Source organism: Salvia miltiorrhiza, unplaced genomic scaffold (assembly GCF_028751815.1).
Source record: "Salvia miltiorrhiza cultivar Shanhuang (shh) unplaced genomic scaffold, IMPLAD_Smil_shh original_scaffold_259, whole genome shotgun sequence".
Classification (NCBI taxonomy): domain Eukaryota; kingdom Viridiplantae; phylum Streptophyta; class Magnoliopsida; order Lamiales; family Lamiaceae; genus Salvia; species Salvia miltiorrhiza.
In genome coordinates this window covers 553381-572413 of record NW_026651511.1, presented here as the reverse complement: position 1 = coordinate 572413, position 19033 = coordinate 553381, and the positions used below count along the sequence as shown (strand labels likewise).

General features: G+C 36.6%; 3 protein-coding genes and 1 long non-coding RNA gene across 4 annotated transcripts; 3 read left to right on the top strand and 1 right to left on the bottom strand.

The window, feature by feature from the left end:
- Positions 1–434: 434 nt before the first annotated feature.
- LOC131003705 (protein ALP1-like) lies at positions 435–1229 on the top strand. The gene has a single exon (XM_057930251.1). The coding sequence runs from the start codon at positions 435–437 to the stop codon at positions 1227–1229; it is 795 nt and encodes a 264-aa protein (XP_057786234.1).
- Positions 1230–3964: 2735 nt separating this feature from the next.
- On the top strand, positions 3965–6342 carry LOC131003714 (uncharacterized). Its single transcript, XR_009094774.1, has 4 exons — positions 3965–4066; positions 4142–4170; positions 5391–5694; positions 6010–6342. It is a non-coding gene; the product is annotated as an uncharacterized LOC131003714 (long non-coding RNA).
- A 2024-nt stretch (positions 6343–8366) lies between these two features.
- LOC131003709 (defective in cullin neddylation protein AAR3-like) lies at positions 8367–12090 on the top strand. The gene is made up of 9 exons (XM_057930254.1): positions 8367–8666; positions 9114–9243; positions 9672–9723; positions 9806–9881; positions 9974–10056; positions 10194–10290; positions 10606–10651; positions 11426–11502; positions 11589–12090. Exons 1-9 carry the CDS (start codon positions 8621–8623, stop codon positions 11849–11851), a joined length of 870 nt encoding a protein of 289 aa, XP_057786237.1. The 5' UTR covers positions 8367–8620; the 3' UTR covers positions 11852–12090.
- An 898-nt stretch (positions 12091–12988) lies between these two features.
- Positions 12989–18466, bottom strand: LOC131003710 (granule-bound starch synthase 2, chloroplastic/amyloplastic-like). The gene is made up of 10 exons (XM_057930256.1): positions 17679–18466; positions 17013–17139; positions 16836–16919; positions 16255–16713; positions 15542–15606; positions 15120–15197; positions 14945–15055; positions 14610–14654; positions 14301–14474; positions 12989–14208 (listed from the first exon to the last, which is right to left on the bottom strand). Exons 1-10 carry the CDS (start codon positions 18027–18029, stop codon positions 13252–13254), a joined length of 2451 nt encoding a protein of 816 aa, XP_057786239.1. The 5' UTR covers positions 18030–18466; the 3' UTR covers positions 12989–13251.
- Positions 18467–19033: the final 567 nt, after the last annotated feature.

Genomic DNA, 19033 nt, shown 5'->3' with positions numbered 1-19033 from the left:
AAGTCATCTTTTATGTGTGGTGGCTATATAAGTCACAAACTATCTCATTTTGGTTACTTGTGAGAATTCTCACTTTAAAATTATGTCTCCTCGTTCTTTGTTATTCCATTAGAGCATCCACAGCGGTGGGTGCGATGGCCGGATCGAACCCGGCCTATCGCACCCACTGCCATTGCCGCTCCCGGGTGTGATGGGGGGGAGGCGTGAGTTCGCACTCGAGGAATGTGGGAGCGAAGGAGGGGGCGTGTAAACACGCGCCCCTTTCCGAAATTAAAAAAAAAAAATTAATTTTAACGGTCATTTGACCGTTGCCTTCAACGGTATTCGGCCGAATTTTTTTGTTTTTTTTTTTTTTTTTTTTCCTTTTTCACCTATATATATCCCCTTCAATCACAAACACAATTCATCCACCAATTCTCTTCAATTCCTAAAAAATGTCTTCATCCACCAATTCTTCCAACAATAATTCTTCCTCAAATTCCCGCCATGGGTTCCCGGGAATGTTGGGGAGCCTAGACTGTATGCATTGGGGATGGAAGAATTGTCCCGTTGCTTGGCACGGCGCCTACACTCGAGGGGATCAAGGCGAGCCAACAATTATATTAGAGGCCGTTGCTTCACAAGATTTATGGATCTGGCATGCATTCTTTGGAGTCGCTGGGTCCAACAACGACATCAACGTGCTCCACCAGTCCACGCTATTCAACGATGTTTTAGCGGGGCATGCAACGGCTGTGCACTTCCTCGCCAACAATTCTCACCACACTCGAGGATACTACTTAACAGACGGCATCTATCCGGACTGGCCGGTGTTCGTGAAGAGCTTCCAGTTTCCGAACGATGAGAAGAAGCGGAGGTTCAAGGTGATGCAAGAAGCTGCAAGGAAGGATGTGGAACGAGCTTTCGGTGTTCTTCAGGCTCGGTGGGGTATAATTAAGGGACCGTCACGTTTGTGGAAGTCGGAGCAAATGAATTCGATCATGTTTGCATGCATCATATTGCACAACATGATCATTGAGGAAGAAGGTGGAAATGCAAGTAATTTTGACGGTGACGACGGCGAGGGACCAAGTTCTACTCCTCAAACACAATTCAATTCCGGAGCACCACCGGAGTTCGCCGCCTATTTGGCACGGAATGCAAGCTTGAAGGATGCACGATTGCATGCTCGCCTCCGCGACGATTTGGTTGAGCATATATGGGCACGCTTTGGTCCGGTTGACCCGTAGTTCGACGGCTTTAAATTATTCGAAAATTGGATGTTTTAAATATTTGTTGTTTTTTTTTAATTTTATTTGTAATGTTTGGATTTTTAATTGAATGAATTTTATGTTGTTAAAATTGAAGTTGTTTAATTTAAATTGAAAAAAGAATAAAAGTAAAGAGAAAATGAAATTAAAATCTATTGCACCCGGGTGGGTGCAATACCATTGTGGGAGTGGGTGCAATAGAAGTGGGACCCATTCTATTGCACCCACTATGGGTGCAAGCATTGTGGATGCTTTATGCTTTAGTGATTGTTCAGTAATGTTCACAGAGCATATTTTTCATAATGCAAACATTCACATTCATAAAGATATCGAGACATGTTTTTTATCTATTAATGATAGAGACACTCTCCCGTGCAACCGGTTGCACCGTGTAACGTAATTGATTTTTAAATGACACTACTTCAACATACAAATGACACTTGAAGATCTTCAAGTGTCATTTATATGTAGAAGTAGTGTCATTCAAAAAATTTCAAGTGCACAGGAATATTTGTGTTAATGATAACGTGTTTTGTAAAATTACAGATTAGTTTTATTATTATTAAAATTTTAAAAAATAACTAATCAAAATCTGCTAGTATATTACAAAAATTGCAGATTAATAATATTTTTTCTCCTTTTTATTTGCTTAGCATTTTTGTATGGTTACGAATTATTTTGATTTGTAATTGTTTAAAAGATTTGATACGCTCTTGTTAATAGAATATTTACTTACAGATTGGAAAAAGCATGCATGCATTGCTTATAAAAATATATGCAGTTTAGTAAAATTAAGTGTATATATGGAAATTAAAATCTTGAAACACATTTAAGTAGTCGAAGTGTATTTGTTGAATTTGATCTTGGTGAATGTGTGGCAAACTTTTCACAATTATAATTGATTCTATTTTATAATCTTTAGTGTCAATTTCACTAATATCTTAGTTCATAATCAAACAATATAGTCAACATGTGACAATATTCTCACAATTATAGTCGTTATTTTTTTATTTTACTTTTTTTTATCGTATAATTTTATATATTATAATATACTTTTATGAAATAATCGAACGACATGGTCAATGCGTGTCACAATTCTCACAGTTGTGACGCCCCAGACCCCAGTAAAATAGGGAATGAGATATATAACAGGGCTACTGGACTTTGTTTAAAATAAAGAAACAATATACTCGCATGGCCATTTTGAAGAAGAAAATACAATAATTGGCCACTAATTGAAAAAACACAAAATTTGATCATTTTTTTTACGTTTTATGACTGTTTTGCCTTTAATTAGGGCGGACCAGATTCGGGTTGGATTCCGGTTTGCGCGCGGGTAAGGCACACATGACACTATTAGTGCCATTAGTGCCATATACTCAGTGCTGCACGAATGGTACTTATGGTCATATTAGTGGCATTAGTGTCGTACGAATGGTACTTATGGTCATATTAGTGTCATATACTTGTGTGCTGATATTATTTAGATGAGTACAATTATGTGACTATTTTGAACACTTCCCTATAGGGTTTTGATTATCCATTTATGATTTTTTAGATTATCCATTTATGATTTTTTACATTATCATTTGGGGTTTAGATTCACCATTTAGGATTTTAGATTATTCATTTAGGGTTTAATTCTCCATTTAGTGTGCTGCACGAATGATACTTATTGCCATATTAGTGTCATTAGTGTCATATACTTTCTTATGTAGTGTTGCACGAATGATACTTATGGCCATATTAGTGTCATTAGTGCCATATACTTAGATTTTTTTTTTATTTTTTTTTTCGGTTAGCACATATGGCACTAGTCTTTACACGTAATATATGGTCAGATTTTGTGTTTACACGTAATAAATGGTTAGATTTTGTATTTTTTCAATTAGTGGCTAAATATTGTATTTCCTTCTTCAAAATGGCTATTTCAAAAGCGCTCTTTAAAATAAATGGGTGATGTATCTTTAAAGTCTTACAATATTTTTTGAATAAAGAGAACATTGTAAATGAAATGTAAGAAAAACAAGAAATAAAATAGAAATTCTCCCAACCAGGATCAAAAGTTCGGAGAGGGAAGCCTCATAAATCTTATTGTAAATTCCATACATCTATGGTTACACTATCAACCAATGTGAGCATCTCAAAAATCAATTCGAAGAACTGATCCCTGATCCCTACTGGATACATGCAAGATTTTGTATAGAGAGGATTAAAGACTTTTAATTACTGATTTAAAACTTAATTATAACAATTAGGGTTTTGCATCCATTAATAAAATGAGTTATATAAATTTGATGATTTATTATTATTACAAATAAATTATGTGCTCACAATATACTCTGAGTCCATTAGTGTATTAGAGCATCCATAATGATGCTTTCTCACATCATTGGTTTTTCCTTTCAATGGGAATCATACATAGCTTGCCTAGCAAGCAAAAGTGCTTCTCCTCTCTCCTCACATTCTTCCCCACGTCATCAACTTCCTTCTAACTTGTATGCCCTTTGTTAAATATGGACCTTCTTTGATTGATTGGTGGATTGAGCCCACAAAAGGATTTAATTTATTTAAGTAACAAGCCCACATGAATATTGGGCTCCTATAAGAGTTGGGCCTATAGTTATGGACTTGTATGGTATTTGGGCCTACCTAAGTGAATGAGTTGATGCATTAATATTCAAGATATTTTGTTAACTTAATTTAAGGAATACATGGTCGTCATTCATCCTACCCACTCCATTCCTTCTTTAAAACATGCATCACCCATCCCGTTTCTCACCTCTCATACTCAATTCCTGCAGTCAAGTTTCACGGTAATAATACAAAATAATTCCCATCTCTTTTAATTTTCTTTGTGAAACTCATTCTCACTTTTGTAAATTATGCAGAGAGCAACAACATACACCACCAATTCGAGGTTTTCTCCTTAAACTAAACTCCTCCTTCATTTCATGCTTCATATCAAATCAACACACCAAATTTCTCATATTCCATTTTATGTGCATGTACAGTTTGTGGGCAAACTGAAATTACACATACAAATGAAGGATTGAAATTACAGTATACAGTGTGTGAGCACAAGTTATAATTGAACAACAATTACAGCTTAGTATATGAAACTCTATTTCAATTGTGTTGACTGGATGTTGGGGCTGAGTCTGTTCTGTGTGTGAGTGACGGGGTCAGGGAGGCGGAACCGCGGTAGCTCGTCGGCGGCGATGTCGCCGTTGTCTCCGTTTCAGCCGAATCGGAAAAAGTGAGGCTAGAAGTTAGAAGATTTCAGTGGGTAAAAGGGGATAAGAAATGAAGATTTAGGGCTTACCCGGTTCCAGGCGACGGACGGCGGCGGCGGCGGCTCCGGCCATTCGATCGCAGAAGATGAAGCAGGGGAGGCGGCGGCGCGGCTTAGGCCGTGTCCGTGTGCGTGTGGGTGTGTGACAGAGGGAGTGAGAGAAGAGGAGGGAGATGGAGAAGGCGGCCGTTCAGCCGGAGAGGAGAGAGCGGCGGCGGCGGCGGCGTCTGCTGCCTCTTTCCGGCAGAGACAAGAGATGAGCGAGAAAAGAGAGGGTGAGAGAGAGGGAGAGTTCAGAGAGGGAGAAAGGACGGTGGCAGCCGGCGTCCGGCAGCGGCGGAGAGCAGCCGAGAGAGAGAGAACCGTGTGAGTGGGTGCGTGTGTGTGAGTGTGTTTGAATGTGGTTTTAGTGTGTGTTATATTTTGGTTAAAAATTAAAAATGGGTTTGGGCCACCTTCATTTAATTGTTTGGGCTTTTATTTACGTATTGAGCCTTTGTATTTTAATTGTTAGGGCCCCTTAATTAATTAAAAATCTGATGGACTTTTATTAGATGTTCGGGCTCTAATTATTTATTTGCTTGGGCATTAGTCAAAGGAAAATTTGATGGACTTATTTAAATAAAATGTTGGGCCTTATTTATTTTATTTAATTTGGGCTTGATTAATGGAGCTCTTTTCTTTTGATTGTTTATATATTGGTACGTAAGGAATTCTTTTCAAGAACTTATTAATAAGGACTATTTAAAAAGAATTAAATTGTTTTATAATCAATTCCTTTACAATGGAATTAAACTGTTTTATTAAAATATTGAGATTTTTTTTATGTTTATGTGATTTTATAGAAAAATGAAATTGGAGCATTGAGGCAGTTAGGGCAGCCAATTTGACAGCTGAAGTTAGAGAAAGACGGTGTACAAGTACCAAAAGCCATACATGATTTGATACCATTATCCACATATATTGAGGGATGAAGTGCATCAACCATCCATCTCCAGCATTATCAGTTAGAAACAAACACAAAATCTGGCCTCGTAGATTAGAACTCAACGGTAACAGCTTCTCCTTACGCAGCAGGGCGCTACCTTGTACTTTTCTTGCAGCTACTGCTCCCCCCGCTGCCAAGTTGTCGGTTCTTCTTCAGACAGGGTGAGCAACCTTTACTCAATGTTTTATTTGTAGCAGTGAGGTATTCCCTCCGTCCCACAAATCTTGACACGTTTGGTTTGGGCACGAGAATTAAGGAGTTGTAGATTAGTATTTTAAGTGTGTAGGTAATCAAGTATAAAAGTGATAAAATAGGAGATGAAAAGTGATAAAGTAGGAGAGAGAAGATAATAATTGTTACTATATTTAGATACGTGTCAAGATTCGTGGGACGGTCCAAAAAGGAATACATGTCAAAATTCGTAGGACGGAGGGAGTACATAATTAGTAATGTAATTGACGAATGATTGATGGCAGTGGTGTTTGCCTAGTTGCGTATTGGGTTGCAAATTTCGTGGTACCGGGATTCATTCTTAAGGACCTCCAATCCAAAGACAAAGCAGACGAGAATCCAAGCGAAGATGAAGGCTGAACCATACTAATTCATCAGCTATTGGGTTGCTCTCCTTCACTATAATAATGATCACATGAAATTTATCAAATTTTGCAATCATGAGCTAGATGTATGTGTATTAATTATGCTTAGAATCTCTTCAATTCTTATTTTGTATTAAATACTTTGTACTGGGTAAGTCGAGATTCATATATAAACTGTATGCAAATGTGGAAATGGTATCATTGGATTACATATGGAATATGTTCTAGAGAGTAAGTAGGTGGTTAACAGTGATGGAGGGTTTTATAAGTGATTAGTTGTTAATTATTAAAATAAGGGAAAAAAAAAAATCTGACCGCCATCAACATATAGAAATCACCAAAATCACACAATAATTCTTTTGATTACTTTCCACCTCTTTTCTAAAATTCCTTCAATGACATAGTCGTTTTCTAATCAAAATCCCAAAACTTAGATTGAAGCAGATTGACTTTGAGTCTTTGAATAATAAATTCAAACCTTCAATCCGTCTTACGCAATCTTAGTATGTCAATAAATAAGATTATATTTTACATTTTATGAAACTTATGTAGGTATATGTTCCCTCAAAATAAAAATATGTAGTGAAAGTTTTGTTGCTCTTGCAAACACAGAAATGTTAGATAGAATGATGAAACAATCAACCCAACATTACTATATGAAAAACACAAAAGCAACATAAAATAAAAGTACGCACAATGTATAATTTTATACTGCAATATTAATTAATTACAGTTGTATATTCACTATAAAAATTCATTTTACAATGAAGATACCTGAAACCACTCAATAGAATCCCTCTTATTTAGTAGTATTGATAGAAAAAGAAATCTCTTATAATCCTATCAATAATACTAGCAACAACTAGACTTTAATGAAGTTATTATATGAAAAACCAAATACACAAACCTATCAACTAGCCATAACAAACAAGTCTCCCACTCAAGGAATGTTACGCACACAAGTCTCCCATTCAAGGTGTGTTTTGAATTAGATGTCCGGTAAGATCTTGGAGCAATAGCTTCTGAGCTCCTGCACTTGTATATATTCTTATATGGACTGGTGCCGATTGCAGTGAGCTTTTCCCTTATTTATAGATTCAATACATGCTTGATGGGCAAGAAAAACGTGGCTGAGAACATGGATAGTGGACATGGGTGTTGGAGTTATCTTCAAGCCAAAGTGTGCTAGGTTGAGCTCTTCCTCCCCAAGTTTAGAGATTGGTTACACATGCGAACCAACAATCCCTAAAATATGAAAGACAAAAGTTTTTAATCTTTGTAGCTTGTTGAACATCCGATTCTTCTCTTTTCTTCCAAGTATATGAATTGATTCTTCACTCCTTGCATTTATCCATAATTGTTGCTATGTCCTTGATTATTTTCGGCACTTCAATTTAACAAAATTGAACGATTGATTTTGATGAAAACAAAATCAAATTTAATTTTGACAAAGTCAAAATTAAATTCCCTTGAAATAAATAAGATGGGAAATATATGTATAGTATTATATTAATTCTCTTATTTGATAATTAATAAATAAAATAAAATAAAAAGATATTAATTCATAAAATGAATTAATTCGATCATTAGAGTTAAAATAATTCTAACGTGCATGTATATATAAAAAAATTAACAGCTCGTGGCACGATCTCAGATTTTCATACAACTTATGTTTGTTAAAAATAAATCTATAATCCTAAATTATTTTCCCTAAAGAATTTTACCAAAATCAAATTAAAGAATATTCCAGCTTATCTAACCCATAAAAGAAAGAACAATCTTTATAAGCAAATCGAACCACTAATTATCCAGCCGACAAATTGTTAGATTCATTATTAATCACAAGCCGCCTAAACACACAAAAGGGTATAAAGAAACGTTAGAAAAATAAAATCACGAATTATTTTAAAATTATAATTTTAAGTAATATTTAAAGTGCGATGAATTAAATTATATTTTTTTAATTTTACAATTTTAGCCCTCTAATTTTTCTCTGATCATCAAAGTATTGTCAAAGCATGTAATTTTACACGTTCTTTTATTGTGAATTTCTCCTTAACAGTTTTGATATGTCATTTTTGGGCCTATTCGTGATAACTTAATTCGATTTTCACTTAAAAAAAAAATTGCCTAAATAAAATTGTAAAAATTAAAAAAAATATTGATTTAATTATCACCCTCCAAAAATCATTTTAAAGTTACAATTTGAAAATAATTTATGATTTTATTTGCCAAAACCCCAATCATAAAATCTTAAAACTTTCGCTTTTTCAGTTTGCATACGTCGTGTAAAGTAGTACTACTAGAATTATACAGTCCCACGTTATAATACACACTTTCTATATTAACCAACTCTTTGCATATGTATTTCTACCGAAAGTTTCAATTCATAAATCTTCGCCATCCAGCTACAGTGCAGCTGCCACCACGCTACCTTGGGTGAATTTGCATCTGGGACTTCGTTTGCGCAGCGAAACCCCAGTAGTTCGCCATGGATTTTTCCTTCGATATTTTCCAAACCTACCGTCAGTACTGCGGTAATATTTTCGTCCGTTTTTCCTTTTGATTTATCTTTTTTATCTGGGTTTTTTGTTGTATGACTGCTCTTAAATTGAATTTGACGAATCTTTGTTTCTTTGTAGTTACTAGTATAATAGTGTTCTGTTAAGGTGTTCCTGAATTCTTAGAATTTGGATTTGCTTATGTGGGTTTGCAAGATTTCATATTTTAGTCGGTGAAATTAACTCATAGTTTAGTTTGGGGTGGGGGGTGGCGAAATTAAGTTGTTTCGATTAAGAATTGACTCTACAACATGTTTGTAGTGGAAAGACTCGATTTTTATTTGGGGCAAGATTAATTGGAGTGAAATTGGGGAACAGTTTCTGCTTGAAGGCCAATAGACATACTTTATACGCAATTCCAGTGGTATTCTGCTTAGGTTATGAACTGTGTTATGATTCTCTTTAATCATAATTTTGTGTCAGATATTACATCAAGGGCGATTATGAATAAGTGGGATAATCACGGTCCAGATGACGAGTCGCAGAGGATAAGAGACTTGAGAGATGAATTGGCACAGCTGTGGAAATTGGTGGAGTCAAAACTCAGCACAAGGTAGCTATTTTGTGAAGAGAAACAATTTAGGAAAAATTACTTTGAAGATACATTTGGTTAAGTTAATGAGTTGAATTAAATTATTCCTCTGTGGAGACTAATTTGTAAAATGTGTAATATTAGCAATGATATCTGAAAGTTGCAGCTTAAGGAAAGTATTTCTTGAAACTGGTGGAAGTTTTTAAGCAGTTTTGTACTTTTATGTGACTGAAAGAATAATGTGACATAAAAAAGAGTGTTAGATTTTGACATATACTGGCATTTCGAGGATGACTTGCTGTTCTACTTAGTTCTTTTCTTTCACATTGTGTTCACGCTTGTCAAGAGCTTTACTCAGTTTGCGATTCTCTCAATGCTTGATATTCTAAATGATCACTTCAGGAAAGAATTCTATTAAGAGAACTGAAAAGTGTCGTATTCTGCTACAGTGTTTCGATTCTTGATGAAGTGTCCAAGCTGATGTCAAGACTAGACTTGACGGTGAGATTCCATCTTTAGTTACTTCTGGCCCCTCGAATATGGATTTTTAGATACGTCCGTCTCAGTACTTTCTATTTTGCAGGCAGAGTATTCTGAGTTCTCACGCTTTTACGATTTTGTGTTCTTCATTTGCCGGGAAAATGGCCAAAAAAACATCAGTAAGTTGATGACCTGTTTTAGTATTTTGAATCTGTGAGATTGTGACACAAATATACTTTTCACGACTAATAATAACACGAATATTTTCCAGCTGTAAGCAGGGCTATTATGGCGTGGAGATTAGTTTTGTCTGGAAGGTTTCGTCTGATTAATCATTGGTGCAACTTTGTGGAGGTAAGTTTCTTGTATTGGAGCTTCAACTTTGATTGAGGATTTGCACTTATGGCCTTTCCTATATGATATCAACTTGTATGACGCAATTTCTGCCTTCATCATCATTGACCTTTTTTGGTTGCTCTCTTGATCTCCAGAAAAATCAACGATATAACATATCCGAGGACACATGGCGACAAGTTTTAGCTTTCAGTCGATGTGTCCATGAAAATCTTGAAGGGTATGACCCTGAAGGTATATTGTCTTCACATGTTCGTACCTATTATTTTTCGAGCTGGGAGGAGAAACGTCATAAAAGCATTTGAATTTTGAATTTGTTTGATTGATAGAAGAAATGGTGGCCGAATCAGGTTTCGTATAATGAATTTTTTCTTGTTTCATAAACATATTAATTATGCTTGTCATAATATTCCCGATGCCTATAGTCTCTATTGATTTATACTGCCCAAGAAACTGAAATGTTATTGTTAGGATTGCTGTGTGGCCCTAAGTTATTACATATTTAAATGTATCGTTTCTCTTGTCCTAACTGTTGGTTGTCTTCACCAGGAGCATGGCCGGTACTTATTGATGACTTCGTTGAATACATGTACAGGTACAGCATCTCAATGACAGCAAAAAATATATGCTCACACACGCCAGCATATATGTGTATAGCATACTTATTTATTCATAAGAATAGCGTGCACGAGACAAGTAATTAGTTGAAAGACGGCATGGATTGGCCTTAGTTTTCACAACTAGTAATTCACTGATTTGAATGCATGATTGATTAGCAAATGAGGTTATATATTGAAGGGAAAATATACTACTTTAGCCTCTGATAATATGACTTTGTGTGACAATTTTACCCCAATAAGTCATTAATACATTATTCAAGCCCAATAGATGGAATTTGTGGTAAGATTGCCAGCATCACCGGATCGGAAAAGCAGAGTTGGCAACCAAAGGTGACACAACAGACAAAATGACGTTGTTTCGCATTAGAGGGAAATACACTAGTTTAGTATGGTAAATATGATTTTCCAACAATTTTAGCCAAAAATTCACTAGTACATTTTTTTTTTTTTTTTTTTTAATTTTGAAAAAAAAAATTATTGGACTAAAACTGTTACAGAACCATATTATTAGGAAAAACTCGTGTATTCACCTCAGGTGTGAAGCGGCATTGTTTCGTCAACATTGGTAGCTGTGTGTAATCATCGATTGCTAACTGTGCTTTTTGATGCTGGGAGCCACGTCCAGGCTAAATTTGTCACAAAGTCATATTATTAGGCTAAATCAGTGTATTTGCCATGATCACGAAATTCTTGGAGAAAACTATTTCACTTTTGATTTTGATGCTATATTGATATACCATGTGATGCAGGATTAGGGGAAGCCATCGTAATTCATTCTGCAACTGCGATGACGTGGAAGCCCAACAAGCCGAGATCACATCGTCGGGTATTGCTCAAAACTAATATATCCATATTAGTCTTTGCTCATTCGAAATCCATTTCTCCCTTCTAAAACTACTGGACACCAACCAGGTTTGAAAAACTTCCCCGGTTCAAAGAGGAGGCTCTGGGGTGACAATCCGCAGACGGGGCAGGACTCGTGTGCAAGTGCAAGCAATAGTAGCTACACAAGTCCTAAGAGACGGCATATCTATCTCGTAGACAACTCGGTAAAGTTGGACTGCGCCAAGTCCCCCTGCTCCGTTGAGGGGTGTCTGTCGAAGGGCTTTGCGGGGCTTCTCTCTGGCCATTCGTGTCTCAATTTTGAGCGCGATAGACGAGTCCCGTACACATAGATTGCGTAGTTGCTGCAGTGTGAGCATCTTCAAGCTCACACAGATTTTGAGCCCTGGTTGCAGCGCTTGGGTTTGTCCTTGGTTTGGTTGAGATGATTGAAATCAATGAAGTTATTATATATTCAGTCGCTTCTTGTTTCCAAGAATGGTAAAATATCACTTTCTAGTCCAATGTATGCCCGTTGTTCAGAAATGTTCATAGTTTAATGGCAATATTTACTAAGTAAATCATGAACTTATACTCATTTTGTAATTTCGATCTCGTCTCATTTTCAGTATGGAGTACATTATGAACTTACATCCATTTTGCAACTGCGGCTTTTTTTTAGGCTTTTGCAAAATAAATATCAAATCTATTTATTCAATTAAGGCTTCTCCAAATTTTCTGGGGATTGAAGAGATGATATGGATGCCAATAAAGACAAACGATGATATAAAAAAAAATGACATGAAGGCTAGTTTTGATTGAAATTAAACCTCAAATGCAAAATCAAAAAAGATTTTATATTTAGATATTATGGTCAAAAAATACACAAACTTTAAAAAAAGTTACAATTTTCACAACTTTCAATTAAACCAAAAAATACATAAATTTATATTTTTGTTGCAATTTTCACCTGAGTTCGACTTTCGACTAAATTAGAGTTTAATTGACAGTCAGAAATTCACTTGATGTTGGTCTAACTTGTGATGATGAGGAGTATTTAGAAGCTCGGAGGTTTAAGAAGACAAAAATTAATATATTTTACTTAATGTCTCGACTGTCAATAATTAAGCTCTACTTTCATTGAAAGTAAAATTTAAGTGAAAATTACAACAAAAATATAAATTCATATATTTTTTGACTTAATTGAAAATTCAGGTGAAAATTGCAACTTTTTCAAAATCCGTGTATTTTTTTGCTATAATCCCTTGTATTTATTTGCGACTTCTTGAAAATGGAGTCGATATTGCAAAATGTGTACCAAGTTTATGGTTTAGTTAGCAATTACCCCTTTAAATAGTGGAAGAAAATAGTGTTGATCCTAAATTAGAAACGAGGTTATCTTGTTGGCACTAGTCTGTGATTAATGAAAAAAAGGGATGTTATTAGATGTGCACAACAGTTGATGTAGGTAATGATCATAAAAAGAAAAGTTCTGTAAAAGAAAACACTTAATAGCACCATGATTACAAGAAGTAGACGGAAGTATTCTCTTTGAGAAGCCTAACAAATGCTTATTTTGAATGTCACCTACTTATCCTATTGTACCATATCAATAGATGATATGACATGCTTCAAACAACTACTTGATGCATCAAAAACACTCATAAAAAGTGATGCAGCTGATGTCGTGCAGTTGAACAGATCCACTCCAAAGCAAAGATACTAAGAAGCATGGCAAGTTAGGGCATAGATCTCACCACTGATACTTGGCAGCAACAAGAACTTCCTCGTAGTTCTGCGCCGCATTGTCCCAGCTCAGATCATTCGACATGCCTCGTTTCTGCAGCCCCTCCCAGCTCTCCTTGAACTCGCGATAGGTCCAGAAACAGTTCCCCAGCGCGTGTATCAGCTCGTCTTTCTCTGCTCGGGAGAAGGTCCATCCGAGCCCCGATTCCTCAAACGGGTTGAAGGGCGTCACGGTGTCCCTTAGTCCGCCCACAGCGTGCACGACTGGGATTGTTCCATAGCGCATTGCATAGAGCTGATTCAGGCCACATGGCTCGAACCTCGATGGCATCAGGAGTATGTCCGCGCCGGCGGTTATCCGGTGAGCGGTCTTGACGGAGAAACCAACCCATCCTCTCACCTTGTCGTTGTGCTCTCTCTCGAACCTCCTCAGCAGCTCTTCAAGGTCGTGCCTGCCAGTGCCCAGCATCACCAGCTGCACGTCCTGTCCCATCATCCACGGCACTGCTTCGGCTATCAGATCAACGCCTTTCTGATTGTCGAGCCTCCCGATGAAACCAATCACCGGAACATCTTCACGTATGGGCAACCCGAGCTCCTTCTGCAGCGCTGCTTTGCACTGAGATTTACCTCTCTGCAGGGTGTTGATGGAGTAGTTAACGTACCCGTCTGACTGCAGGTGAACGTCCACCTCGGGGCTCCACTCTTTTGTGTCAATCCCGTTCACGATTCCACGTAGCTTCCAGTCGTTCTCGTTTATGATTTGGTGTAGGCCCCAGCCACCTTCGGAAGTTTTTAGCTCCCAAGCATATCCATGACTAACTGTAACGATGCGATCAGCAGTTTTTAGACCTGCAGCAAAGATGTTGAAGTGTTCCCCTCCAACTGGATCATATAATTTGAATAGATCGAGATACTGAGGTGGAAGATCCACGATTGAGAAATCATTGACAGGACCACGACCCTGTTTCCACAAAAATTTGAAACCCTTATTTTCATGTCCATAAAAAGGCAAGAACATCAAAGGCACTCAAACGACTATTAAATGGAACGAACCTGATGAGCTATGTTATGAATCACAAGAACGGATCTCGCATATTGCATTAAGCCGTTGTCCCTATAGTATGCCTTAAGATAGACGGGCAACAAGGCAGTGTGCCAGTCGTTTGCAATGAATGCCAAATTTCCATCTCCATAGCAAACTCCGCCGCAGGGAACATGCCACGGAACCTGCAGTTTACCGTCTTTGCAAATCATATGATGTCTAATCATATGGCATGATACTTTTTCCCTTTATTAGATCAAACAAGATTAACCCAGGTGTATTAGCCATGCTATGCCTATTCTACATTTAATTGATCATACCTCGACAGCAGCTTTGCAGAACAACACCATGCGCTTCAGAATATCCTGCAAGAAATGAGCAAAAGAGAGATTATTCGCAACTTAGCATGTTTACTATCAGAATATATTTACTTAAAGTCTTAAACCATTCTTTCAGAATCCAACTCTCTAGTGGAAGCATAAAAAATAGTAAAGAACTACTCATTAATCTAAAACTTTCAAAACTGCATAATTTATCTGTCAAAAGTATATAGGCCAAGATTTCCCCGTCATAAAATCATCAAGAAAAAGAATACTATTCCTCAAGTAAAGTTTTAAGTTTTGCAGAATTCAAGTAAAATTCACAAGACACTTACCATACGATTTCCTCCATATATATTATTCTCAATATGCCGAAAGAGGGGAGCATCAATAAAAACGAAATCTACACCATCAAGGTAGGCGTGGAAGTAATTAACTTCAAAATCCTGCAAAATATCATGATGTCATACAACTATATAAAAATATTTAAATTGTATATTCATAACTTACCTGACCATCCACTTTATATCTCTTCCTAACACCTGAATCTTGAGCTTCCACATAATCGCCATAGCGAGGTACAACAACCTGTCAGTTACCGGTGGGGCCGGGTGGGGTAGAAATCAGTTTAAGACTCTCTGCCATGTAGAATAGTGTTGTTCCATAGTTAATACAATTAGAACTATAGTTAAATTAGCTTTCTCTTTCTCTCTCTCTCAAACACACACATTCCACAATTTGGACTGTATACACTTTGCTAGCGGTAGTTTACGCTGACAAAATATTTCAGATATAATACGGGCTAGACTATTAATCATGTGCACAGATAACATTCTGTAATAATAGATATCAACTATATGAAGTTCTGTTCCCTAAAATATAGACTTGAAATTAGGTTTATTTATTACATGGCTTTTTTAATGAAGAGTTACCATGACTCTGTGTCCACGCCTAGCCAAAGCCTTAGGTAAAGATCCAGCGACATCTCCAAGCCCACCTAAGAAACAATATTCATAAATTAGTATCAAGTGACCTTGTGCCAGCAGAGGACAGAATCATATAACGATTCTTGTACGTGAATAATCTCTTATCAAGAATAAATGTTTGATAAAGCATTCAATGCTGGATGAAAAAAATCTAAATATGGTGTCCTTAACTCCTTATATATATAGAACATAAGAGGCTTCACATATGTCCTTTTAGGCAATGTTAAGTTATTTTGTTCTTCATAAGTCAAGATTCTCATTAGCGTTAGCGATAACTTTCTCCTTCTCTGGTCGGCAGGTTTGTAGAGAGGAAACCTAAAGCATGTGTTAAACTTCAGTTAAGCTTATCCTATAAGAATGACTAGAAAACTGAAGTGATCTGACTGGATGAGAAGCTCTATAACCTCCCAATTCAACATATCTCTACAAGCATCCACCTAATGTACCCTTTTCTGCATCATTCGTGTTTAGTGCTGCGACTAATATGACGTAATCGCATTGACAATAATATCACCAAGTCAGATACTGGAAAATCTAGATCCAACGTGACAAATAAACATCATGAGACACCTTGAATAACTAACCAGTCAGGACAATATCTAAACTCAAAAGGAAAGTATACCCATCAAAATATTTCAATCAACTTAGATAATGCGTACCTGTCTTGACCCATGGAGCACATTCTGCAGCAACAATAATTACATTCATTACGTTGGCCCCAGCCAGTGGAGCAGGCTTGACATCTTCATCTGTGGGATCCTCAGCTTCGACATTTCCATCCTCGGGAATCGATTCCCATGAATCCTCATGTTGCTCCTCTTGTTTGCTAGATGGTTTATCAAGTACAGTCGATGTTTTTATAGTAGTATCCTTCCACTTTCCATCTGAATCTTCTTCAGTGGACATCTCTGTACTAGACGCTATCACCTCTGTACTAAATTTTGACTCATTGTAAAAATTATTACTTGAAGAAGGCTCTGGTGCAGGCGCTGCGGGGGATTGCCATGGCAAATATGGTACTTTCTTTGATTGAACAGCCCAAGAACTATTGGCATTCGACTGTTTTGCAGAACTAGCATCGAATGAAGCTCCATTAACAGGAAGGCCTTTTCCACGTTCTGTTGCATATGTAACAACATTTCAACGAATATGAAAACGGATATCCATTCACATCATATTTGGGAATGCAAAAGATCAGTTGACAAAAAGTCAAGCTTAATGTCCTGATTTGCATATTTACCTTCAGTTTTTGCAACAGGATCAAGACTGGAACTAGAGGCTTTGAGTTGTTTACCAGGAAGATCATTTCCAAGTTCTGATGCATCTGTAACAACATTTTTAGTAGAAATGAAGCTGGGTATGCATTCATCTCATCTTGGGGAATGGGCGAGCTTATAGTTCTGATTGATATTATTACCTTCACTTTCAGCAGAAGCTTCATCACTGGAAATAGTGACGTTACTCTCCTTATAAAGCTGTTCGCCGCCTTCAGGGTCAATCGAGGCATTTTTAATTGATGAAACCAATTTTTTCCTTTCAGCAATCTGAAAAGGGGAATTATAGAGAAGCACAACTTTTCATGAGACAACAAAAACAATAATAAAACAAAATAGATGCAAACACATAAAATAATCTCATGTTCATGATGAAGCAGAATAAGTAATTAACAGATGAAAGGATATGGAAGACCTTTGTTCATCAGTAATGATCAAGACAAAGGAACCTCGTGGAACAGCATTTTACTCATATTGAATCCCTTAGCCAAAGTTTTAAAATACCCACAAATCACAAATGTATAGTGCTTCAAATGACAAGTAGATCATTTCCTTTTTCAAAAGCGCCAACCTCAGAAGTCAATGAATTTCTCTAGTTTGCTAGATAACAAAAGCCAAAAAGATTCCGGCAGCATATCAAGACTTATTAAAGTATACATTCAAGACAAAGACCTTTACATGAGTATCATTTTACAAGAAAAATGAAAAATATAAATAAAGCTTCAATTAGGCAGACACGTGAAATAAAATAAATTTACAAGTTCTCATTAAAAAATTCAAGAACAAAAAAGAGAAAGCAGTACAAGAACCTGTTTCAAAAGGTCGCTTTGTATGGCAAGAACCTTCTTGCTCTTCTCAATTGTCGCCTGCAAACTATCCTCCACCTCATCATCCGTCTCGTCTGCCCGGCCTCCAGCCGCCGCAGCCTTTACACCCTGGTTGGCCCACCTCCGCCGTCTGCCGCCGCATCCACTGCACAGTGACACTCTGCTAAGAAGATCCACGGTCGAATTACTCGAAAACCCAGGTGAATTACAATCCCCAACTTTCCTCTGCCTGTAGGCTAGTATAGAAATCAATGGCCGGTGACGATTCGCGCCGCGAACGAGTATGGAACTGTCCACTCCTGTGGGGAAGGAATAGGATTTCATGGACGCCATTGAAAGTGTTCGACTATTTGCCTCAACGAAAATACACTCCGATTCTTCCGGTAAAACAAGCGAGTCGGTGGGAAATGGAAATTGAAAACACGCCCAAATGGGGAAACTGGGAAACCAACGAACCTAATCACGGATCCTTGCAATGAGGGAACATCACAGTGCATAAAAATGGGGGGGTTTATAAACGTGCGTGGGCTTGTGCTTGTGATGAACAAAACGCCAAGATGAATTAGATAGGCGTTCCAATTGCTGGTTCGAAGTAGGTCCCAAGGAGGGGGTCAAAATCAGAAGCAGCAAAATCGATGTGAGGTTGAGATTCAGTGGGTTTCATCGAATTAATATTGCAAGCCGAAAGCTTGAGGTTCTGCTTCATCTCGAGCTCACCATCTCATCTCAAGTAACCCCTCTCGCTAATGACACGTGGGAAATAAATTATTAACATAGGGAAATGAATTAGTGAAATTTCGTATATATGTTGAAAATATTGTTCATGTTATACTCGAATCTAAGGGTTTAAATTACGGTATTTGTGATATCGGATATATCCCAATCTATCTATTTATTATATAAAAATACAGTTTGTGGCAAAATAACAATTAAAGAATCATAATAAATGTATTTACAAAACTCAATAAATCTCATAAAATAAAAATACTCAGCAAATTCCATATATTTTCTTTCTCCTCTCTTCTCTTTCATCAGACGGTTTCTTTCACTTTTCTATATACTCTCTCTCATATTCTCTTTTTCATATTTTTGTGATTTTTTTTAAAATTAAATTTTATTTATAAAAAGTATTCAATATATATCTTAAATTAAAGATAAATGCAAGATCTTTAATTTGGCATAAACATTATCAAATATGAATTTAAAACAAATAAATTATTATACTTTAAAATTTTAAGATGTTTATTTTTTCTCTCTCCTCTTTTTTTTTTTATCAATTTTTCATATTTTGTCTTTTCTTATTTACATGGTTGTTTTGAGGTTGTAGTTATTATTAA